The sequence below is a fragment of the Eupeodes corollae genome, chromosome 2 (genome assembly GCF_945859685.1).
Source record: "Eupeodes corollae chromosome 2, idEupCoro1.1, whole genome shotgun sequence".
In the NCBI taxonomy this organism is placed as follows: Eukaryota; Metazoa; Arthropoda; class Insecta; order Diptera; family Syrphidae; genus Eupeodes; species Eupeodes corollae.
The window spans coordinates 98,981,763-98,992,465 of NC_079148.1; the positions used below are offsets into that span (position 1 = coordinate 98,981,763).

The window sequence follows — 10,703 nt, forward strand, 5'->3', positions numbered from 1 at the left end:
ATTAAGGAAAGAGTGCTTTTCCCACGGGCAATTGAATGTGGTATTTTCTCGAATAGGATTTTCAACACGGTTTGTTGGCACCTCCAAATACAACAGCCAATTTAGTGTACAGGGAGGCTATAAGATAAGCATACAATGTTTTTCTAATTTAGTGACTCATAGTTGTTTTAATTAACATGCTTATAACTTAAATATTTGTACCTATTTATGTCTACCCGTGCGAAGCCGGGACTGGCCGCTAGTTTGAAATAAAGATTTTCCGTTTAGTCCTTATTTACTTCCCATAGGAAGTTATGATAATCGAATTTGAATTAAAAATGTTGACTTTTCTTGACGTTTTAAGTTCCCTATGAATGGAAAATTTTGATTTTCGACTAAACTATCTTGGGGAAACAACAGATATTGAAATTAAACTAAATTTATCAAATGCAAAATATTGTTGTTAATTTTAAGTTTATTTTCTATTCTAAATCTAATTGACAAAAAACAATACACAATGGTTTCCAACTCAAGTATCTAAGAACAATGCTCAAAAAATATTTGTACATTACACAACATATTGTTATTAATGTTTCGTAAAACTTTTAGAAATATCGAGGGATGGGATACGAATGGAAAGCTTTCAGACATCCTATCTATAAGTTTTCATATATTTTTAGATCTTAGAATATGAAGTTTCTTACTAACTACCCGTTGGGTTTATGTTCATCTTTGTATTAATAAAAATTCTGTTTTTAGGCTTCGTCGTCCTCAAACTTGGAAGCTCATGATTTTAGAGGATCTTTTGGTACCTACATGTTTGCATTGAAATAATTTACAAATAAAAATGCAATCAACAACATCAAGACAATAAGTTCAACTTTCCTTACATAGGGTCTGCCAAATAACTTTTTTTTGTTTAAAAATGCTATAAAAACATCGAGTGTAGCTTCGGCTGTGTGGCACGCAGCGCCGCCGTCCTATCGAAACCAAATGTTGCCAATATCCCCCTCCTCCTTCTGTGAACAAAAAATCGTTTAACATGGTCCGATAACGATCGCCATTGACTGTAACGGCCAATCACACATTTTCGAAGAAAAATGGCCCAATTAGGCCACTCGACCGAAATCTGCACAAAACAGTGACTCGTTTTGGATATATGGTTTTTTTGTGCCCCAAATGCGACAGCTTATTTACATACCCGCCAAGATCAAAAGATGATTTTTTTGGCAAAATCATCATCTTTTCTAAGCGTTGTTCCCAGCGTTGTTCAAGAGTATACACAAAAAATAATAATTTGTCCAATCAGACATGAGCTATGTCATTGGTTTTCATCATTGAAAACAAAATATTGGAATTTTTTTGCCAGGTCGTTAATAGCTACCATTAAAAATGTCTGTCATTGAAAAAATGTCCTGATTGAAGCCCACACAAAAATGTTTGCTGACAAAAACATGTCATTGGAATTGTGTGAAATTAGAACACAAATCTTTGGAACGATTCGTTTTACTTTTGAACATAAAAGTATTAGCTGTTCAGGAAAACGAGTTTCCGTCCGGAAAATAGAAAAATAAATATTTAGAGAAAAATAAATGCACACTTTTTTTCCTAAAAAAATTCTTTGTGTGATTTCCAATCGATCAGTATCAAAGGGAAACACCTTCAAATATCGAATCAAAAAATTTCCGGATCGATTTCAATAATAGCTATAACTTGCCGCTTAACATGCTTGCGACCCAGATTAAAAAGATAGGGGTTAGAAAGTTTTTGAATTCTTGAACATTGCAATTACAAGAAAAGACAGAGCGTCTAAGGCATTCCTTATTCACGTAAAACTGTTTAAGGGTAGGAAAGCGGCTGGCTATTTCACTAGAGCATAAACCATTAAAATAACGCTGGGAATGGGTAAGCCAAGAAAATTTTAGACGATGGTCTAGTAACGTAAATTAGTTAATGACAATATCATAAAAAATATTTGTAAATATTTTCTTTGAATACTGTCCAAGAGGCTTAAATAAGATATAAGTGCACAAGCCCCACTCAAGTTTTCATTTCAGTTTCTTACATTGTCTAAACACATTGCTGAATTTTTGCTGACATCTTGTTTACATATATGATCGCTCCACAAGAGGTTGTAGGTGATGTATGCCTGCACCGAGAAGATCAAGATTTGTTTCGTTAAGTACAATTCGGTTTTTAAAGTTAGTAGTAGTAAAATTATAAAATTTTAAAAAGAAATTTAGTTGACATTAAGTTTTGTAATTTCATGATTGGTTAAATGGAAATTGTCAGAATTGAATTGAATAGGTTTATAATACATATTGGCAATAACTAATAAATCATATGCATGGTTTAAATAAGTTTGGATGATAGTTTAAATAAGCACAAACAAAACTATTATTATTAAGTTTTAAATTGTTCGCAGTTCCTTTTTTGATATTGATTTCTGGTTTTCCCTAGTTTGTAACCTGTAACCTGTTCAACCCTTTCTGCCCCTAAAACTTGATTATCAACATCTTGAGTAGGTACATTTATGGGAATACAAAGGTACACTGTAAATGTAAAATCGTGCTTGTCGGTTTTTGAAAAATATGTGTATTGGAAATACTGGCGTTGGTGACTTATGTTCAACAAATTGTTACTGGATGTTACTGTACTACAACAAAACCAAAAGTGGTGTTAACTTTTTCGATCAAATTATTCAAAAACAAAAAGCTCTCGCGGAGGAGATGATAGAGGCGTTAATTAATAAACGTTCAAAGACTGCCACGCAACACAAAGGGTGAAAATTACTTTGGATGCCCTTCGCCTTTATGGAGAGTTCAACCGGTGTTGCAAACAGTCCCCCAAGGACATCTTTGCAAAAGTGATGTCAACTTTGTTCAAAAGTAAAAGACACATAAACCAGAACCGGCTGTAAATGTTGTGCAAGATATTGTTGCCATCGCTATGCGTCAAATGTCACTTAAAACTACCTTCGTCTTAAACTTGATATTAGAACTATGTATCTATAAATTCTTATTGAAATAAAAAATATTAAAATAATACGTTTATTTTTTAAATATTCTATAATGGACCACCATGACCCCATGCTTATGAATTATTTCCAGGAAAGATTAGCGAAAAATTCTGTAAAAGATCAGTGATCATGAAAACAAATAACGTTAATAGAAGATTAAATTTCGTTTATTGATTTATTAATCCCATAGAAATACATTTTTAAACAAAAGTTATGACTATTCAAACATGCTCTGAGGTACATTGGAACTCCATAACGTAAGGAGGGTAATATTTACTAGTGCAAGCGAGTGAGAAAACTTCAGCATCATAAGATAAACGTGATTTGGTTCTTTTCGCTTTAAAAATTACGATCCGAATAGCAGATGAAGTTCTTCAAGACGTTTTTTAAAAAAAGGTAAACAACTTTATTACGAAGATGCAATGTTTGACTGTTAACAGTCGAATTGTTTGTTCAAAAGTCCCTTAGCAAGGAAATAAAAACAGCTACAATTTATCTTCTCTGAAGACTTGTAGCAACCATATAATTCACAGTAGCTCTATGTAGCTCATATTATATGGAAACTCGATTTATTCGAGAAAATATGCCTCAAGACAAGGTGTAATGGTCATCTTCTGATGAGCCCAACGATTACATCGGGGCGAAACGCATATAAGAACACCTATGCTGGTTTATTTTTATTTTCATTTCATGATTTTAAAAATAAAAATTTTATTTTCATGATTTTAAATCATATTTATTAAAAACTTTATTACGGTTTAAGTTTTTTCAAAACGACTGGAAAATGGCAATAGAGTAGTGTTTAACATGATTTTTGACTATTTTCAATATAATTGAAGAAACGCCGAATTTTCTATTTCATTTGAACATTAACTTTCGCTTCTAGAGATGCATCGCTTTGTTGAATGATAATTGCAATAAAGCACAATTCAATTTGCACTTAAGTGGATTTGACTGTTGCCTTTCTATGAATAGACGAAAAAAAAAAAAACGATTTCTTTTTCTCTCAACAAATATTTCACAATCTTTCTTACTAATAATTAGTTATTCTAATTTTGACTCATTTTGTTGTTTAGATATTGGTGACATTTTTAAGAGTGTTATATTCAAATAAATATATTTTTAATAAAATATCATATAAATGAAAGCAAAGAAGTCGAAAAGAATAATTGTAAAAGCGTATACAAATTGTAACGACATGGAACATAAGAAGCGACCGAAAGACAGCACAAACTTCCAGACTATTAGAAGAATCAACACTAATGACTTACCGTTTTTTCGTCTCAAATCCCTACCACTGTTGGCTCCATTGATCCAGATCAAAAATAGACCACTAAACAGAAGCATGCGAATGATCTTCATTTTGTCAACAAATTAAAAAATACTATCCGAAAGCAACCAAATAAAACAACTTTAAAAAAATTAAAAAAATAATAAACTTTAAACAATATCCTCAAATGTTTGTATCACTTTCTTAATAATTAATCGATGAGTGTTAGTTAGTTTTTTTTGATTCCATAGCGCATCACAATATTCTCAACAATTAAAATTAAGTACGAAAAACAAAGAAACAAACAAATACACAACAGGAAACAGGAAAGAAACTAATTTAAACTTGTGGTTATCACAACAAACCGGCGCGAATGGCAGCAAATTCAAAAAAAAAAAATAAGTCTGCCGAGAAAAAGCTCCAAGCAAAGCTCCAATAACTATGAACTATGGTCAGCTGGATGCACGTAGGAATCTATAGGTATAATATTCGTGAATTTTTGAAGTCCGGTTTTGGTTTGTTTTGCTCTGAGACACAATCAGAGTGGGTATCTACATTTTCTGCGACACGACGACGACGACAAGCCACGGAATCGGACGTCACGCAGCCGAGAGAACAACGAACAAAAACGTTATATGGATTCTGATGGCAACAACAAAAATTACAACTGCCACCTGCTGGCAGTAAAATCAACAACAAAAACTAGGTACTACAAATTCGTTCGGATTCAGACCTGAGCCAGAGACGTTTCACTCACTATCACGCGGCAACTATCAGTTTTCTGTTTGAATACTTAACGCCATAGCCATGCTGATGCTGAACGCCAGAAAGCCGTTGGTAAACTAAGTTGGGGAAATTGTCTCGAGTTGTGGCGATCGAAGCTCAGCAGCCCCAAACGTTAATGGAAGCATTTATTATTATGGCGTGTAAATCTACCTGACGCTAACGCTGATGCGGATGATGATGGTTGTGGACTGTGGTGTACAAGTATCTGAATGCAGCATCTTCACTGGTGGGCAGTTGACCGCATAATGAACTGAGTGCATGACCGCCGCAAGGTAAGACTGTTAAGACGGTTTTTTTTGTTTAAGTTTTTGCGAGGTTATCATTTTGATGCGAATTATAAAGCTTTAATTGATAGCATTTTAAAGATATAGCTTTTAGTATATCTTTTGAACAAAAGTTTTAAATTCTTTAAAACCGAGTATAATTTTAGTAATGTATTGGGGTAGACAATAATTTTATAAATGGTTTGTTATGAGAGTCTATTCGTAATATTAAAATCTAGGAGATCAGAAGCTTATCACATGACCCCTAATTAAACTCACCTAATAAAAAACGTTTTTTTTCTGTCCCACAAACAAAATATTACTTTGTAAGGTATTAAGATGTCCTTAATGAATTCAAATCATAACTTATATTTGTCATGTTTTTGAAATATACCCCTTTAAAAGATAACCAAAACCCTGGTTTTTAGGCTGATGATGATTTTGCAAAGTGTTTATAAATCTTTATCTTTTAGATACAGTTTAAATTATTTTGGTATCTCACTTAGTTTTCGTAATTTCTCAATGGTTCTGAAAGTACTTGAGCCTTCATTCCACTGTATCTATATTTGAAAAAACTTGAATGTTATTTCTTCATGTTTAGACGTTTATATTTAACGCTTATTAAGAATCTGAACTAAATTTAAGCTAAATGTAATGAAACTCAGAAATACCCGTTTTCAACATGATATTCAAAAAAATCACTATATATGAAAAACTTGATGGTATATGAACCTTACCTTATTTATCTACGAATTTATAATAAGATACAAAAAAGTTTTTATGTCGTTTTGCATATTACTGTTAAGAACCGTTTTAACATAAATGCTTCAGTATTTGTGCAGGTGAAGACTTACAGCTTATGATTTTTCTTTGAAAAATAAAAAAGATTTTTAAACTGAATATTGAAGATTGCACTTTTGGAACATAATCACGAATTTCATTGAAAAAGAGAAGCTACTTCATGAATCATAATATAATGCTTTTTTCGAATTATAAAAGGATCTCACCTTTTGCAGATTAAAAAAAAATATGAATATGTTAAAAAAACTAATTGGATAGTTCACAAAATATTAGTAATTGATAAAAAAGGTGCTGGAGAGCAACCCAGATATGATACCCGTAAATAGCCCTAGTTGTCTTTAAAAACTTGCACCACATATTTTTTTAATAAGCCAAATTATCTTTTGAAGATTGAAAAGTAAAAATCAATCATTGATGTTTCAGCTGTTTTTAAGATGAACCAGATTTCAAAAACGTTCTTCTTTGTTATACATATGCATGCTCAAGTTAATTTTATTTTAATTAAGCTTGAATTTATGTGAATACAAAATATCTTATGCTAGAATATTTAGGTAACCGCTACAAAAATACAAACAAGTTTAGAAGATTTGACTATTCTTAATTCTTATTTAAGTAAATATTTTTCGTTAGATTGAAATTATGTACGACACCGAATTTTTTTTTTGAAAGTTGTTCCTAAAAACGCTTTTATTTTGTACATACGATTTTTCGGTTTTCAAAAAAAAAAACAGGGTTTTTCTACTTGAGCTTTACTCAACGAGAATAAGGAAGGTGAACTGACTGTCTGAGGAAAATATGGCAAAAAAAGGTTATGAGTTATGGTTAGCAATAAGCTTTAATTTACCTAATCCGTGGAAGTCGGATAGAGCATTTTTAGTCTTATTGAAACTACCATAGTTTTTATAAACTTTCTGGTGCCAGTAATAATGCTTTTCTCAGAATTATGTATGATACTTCTAGCTCATAATCATATTTGTTTAAAAATTTGAACTTCAAAACACTGTAAACTCAAAAAATATTAATACTTGTTATTGTTTTTAAATATTTTGCATAGTAGAGTTAATACAAATTTGTATGAAACCTTTTTTTCAAAAATATTTTGTTTTACAAGTGTCTGAACTTTAAAAAGAAAAATCTCTTTGACATTAAATTTTCGTTTCAGACTATTTACAAGGGTAGAATCGGTGCATACCAGAGACCAAGTTCAACAGCCGAAATAACTTCTGCTGTTATGAATGTTCAAAGATTTCGCCAGTTGTTCCCATTGACGCCTTAAGTTGGTTCGTCCAATGGTTGAAAGGGCGTTGTACGATTGCGCCAGTTCTGGATGTGCTTCCATATGTATAGAGAATAGAGATTTGTTCTTTTGTTGCATACGAACTTATAAAATAACAATAATTTTTCTTAATAATCATTCAAATATTGTATTGAATTAAATAGATTAGGTGGCGCAGCACTGCGTTGAGAACTAGGGCCTAGTGACTTACAACTCCCAACCATTCCTGTCTACGAATAAAGTTAAGTTGTATTAGTAAAGATTTCATTTATAGATTTATTAGTAATTTAACTACATTCACCAAAAGGGGTTTGCTGTCAAAAACAACTAAAATTTTTGTTTTCACTCAATTTAAAACTCTAGTTATGCTTTAAATTATTTTTATAAAAATTGTTTCTAAGAAAAAGAGCAAATATTAAGGTTCTTAAGAATATGTATTTATAAGCTCTTTATTTAGTGCTTACCAAAACTATTTTTAAGACAAAATTTAAAATAATTTTCGAAAAAATATAAGTTAATCTAGATTTTTTGAAAAATAAAATGGCATTTAAATTTTTGAGAAAAACTTATTTTGCAGGTACATTTTTAAATCTTAAAACAAAGGAAATATTTTTAAATAGACTTTTTGGAAGAAATTAGCACGTTATAGCGGCCCAGTCGTGCATTGTATTTATTTCAAAATTGTTTTTCTGTTAAATAAATCTACTTTTGAAGTGAATTTGCTTTGGAGATTCTGAAACGTGTAATTTGTAAGTGCCACACAAACGTTTCTTCCCAACTTATTTGTTTACCTTAATTTGTTTTAATTTAATTTTTTTAGAGAAATTATGTAGGTACCTATTAAAAAGCACCTATTAACTTAAATTCAAGAAACAAACATTTTTCTCTCTACAATTTTTAAGTTTTGTTGACTTCTTATGATGAAATTACGAATTAGCAGACTGATAGCGATAGTAATAATAGACTCCTGAAAATAGAGTTCGAAAAAACTTCGTCAAAAAAGCCCGACATTTCTTCATTTCAGATAGTCTCTCACTTTCTGGATATTTAAGCGTTCTTAGCATAAATAGAAAAGCATACAAAAAACGTATAATTTCTTACATTTCTGCGTGAAATGCAGGAAAAACCCTCTAAACTATTGTGTTTTAGCTCTTAAATATGGCACATTTAGAAAACTTTTGGAATCTAGGATTGCTTTCATAGGTAGGGAGTCATACAGGACACTGTCTTATAGGCAGACACGCAATACGACTTGGCGTAGCCTCAAATGACTTCTGTAGGAGCTGCATGGACGAAGAAGAAGAGGAAACAATCTCTCATCTCTTATGCACCTGCCCTGCTCTTTCACTCAAACGCAAACTTCATCTGGGGGACTACTCTTTTGATAATCCCAGCGAACTAGCTAAAAAGGATATTAAATATCTTCTTCGCTTTATAAAAAGCTCAAAATGGTTCTACTAGTTAGAAGTAATTCTCTAGATTCATGTGGTATCACAATGGGCCTTTCTCTTGGCCTAAGTGTGTGGATTCTAAATCCATACACATTAAATAGTTAAACCATACTTTGCTTGACAACAGTGTTCTAAAATAATTTGGTAACTAAAGTTATCATTTTAGCAATTAAAATTTGTAAAGGTTAGGTTAATATACTCGTACACATTATGTTATTTAAATTTTAAAGAACATTTTTAAGCGAAGGGTAAAAACTCATCTAAGTGTGTTCCCCCCCCTCTTAAAAATAAAAAGTCTGGATTCGCCCATGAATGGCACAGACAGGGATCGAACCACTAATCATGACGCCACGATTACTACTTTTCCAAGATTTACTTACATTTTTACTAGAAAACTAAATTTTTTCTAATAATAAAAACAAACAAATGAGCAAAATGACACTCCTCAAAGTAAGTGCTGCCAAAAAACTTAAAACTTATTTATATGATCGCTTTACACAGAGCAAATTAGACTTGATAATCAAAATCGACTATCAACAAAGCGATAGTAAACAATTGTAAACTGGGGTGGAAAGTTTATTGAGAGAAATATTACAAAAATAAAAAAAATACTTAAAAACCATATTCTAGTGTTAAACCAACAGTTTAAACCATTTAACAAAAGAACACAATTCTTAAGTTGTTTCTATTTTTTCCAAGGCAAAACTTTGGGAAATACTTCTGATATGTTTGTATAATTATTAACTTTTGTGTAAGTTTAACAATTAAATATGGTAGGACTATTTTATTCTTATACTATACACAGGGTCGGACAAAGCATATGTGCAAGATGTGCAAATGCACAGGGTGCAGAATTCTGGGGGCGCATTGTCAGGAGCAAGAAAATCTAATCTCATCTTGCGCAAACAAATATGTACTACTATTTGCCATTTCTTGAACCACAAACATTTTTAAAATAATCTCAAAAAACATCCATCAAAACAAAAAATGCTTATTTTGCTTCGTCATACTCTCTATGTTAATTTTGGGACTATGCAGAATGCTTTGTCAAGTATAGGTAGTTCTAATTGGCCACATTTAAGTTCAATTTTAAAAAGTCACGAAGTCAGTTTTTGTTCCATGTTGCTCGCATTCCTTAAATTTAGTGGTTAATGATGCTGCTCGGTGCTCATTTTATGCAGTTAATTTTTCGATACAATTCAATGTTTGTATAGCTTTTTTTCAAATTCCACAACGAGGTGGGATATTTACAAGAAAAAAATTCTAAGTCTTACTTTAAAACCCCTTTCTAGGACTAGATGGGAGAGCAGGTTAGATGCCTTTAAAAACAAATTTAGAAGAAATATATGAAGCCCTTATAGAAATTCATGGGGTGGAATCGGCTAAGGTGATTGTTGATAAATGACAATCAAAATGATCGAATTTGATCATAAGGTGGTAGTCAATTTGATACCTAAAAAGCTATCACAAAAAAATGTGATAGTCGTTTTCAAACAAATTTGTTTATTCCGAATAGAGCTACCAGACGCCTACACAAACGACTGGAAAATGTTCTTAGTTCACTTTGTTTCTTTTAAAAAACACATTCCTGTGACCGACAAAGCTTACGACATTCGAAAAAAAGCAAGAAAAGTAAGAATTTTATTCAAAATCAGCCAATTTAAAACTTTTATTTAGATATTTTATAAGAATCAATTTAAAATTTCACCAAGGCAACAACGAATTTTGACAATTTGAATCTGAACTTGTTCAATCGAATTGAATTGAGTTGAATCATCTTACGCAGACGGAATGAAAATGATAGTCAATTTGACTATCAAAACATTGATAGTCAACAATCACCTTAGCCGATTCCACC

General features: G+C 31.5%; 1 protein-coding gene across 1 annotated transcript in view; it reads right to left on the reverse strand.

The window, feature by feature from the left end:
- LOC129946449 (uncharacterized) overlaps positions 1 to 5,231 on the reverse strand; it is a 99,353-nt gene extending 94,122 nt beyond the window's left edge. Inside the window, exon 1 of the mRNA XM_056056632.1 lies at positions 4,270 to 5,231. Coding sequence (XP_055912607.1) covers positions 4,270 to 4,360 — 91 coding nt within the window. The 5' untranslated portion in view covers positions 4,361 to 5,231. The remainder of the gene's footprint in view (positions 1 to 4,269) is intronic.
- Positions 5,232 to 10,703: the final 5,472 nt, after the last annotated feature.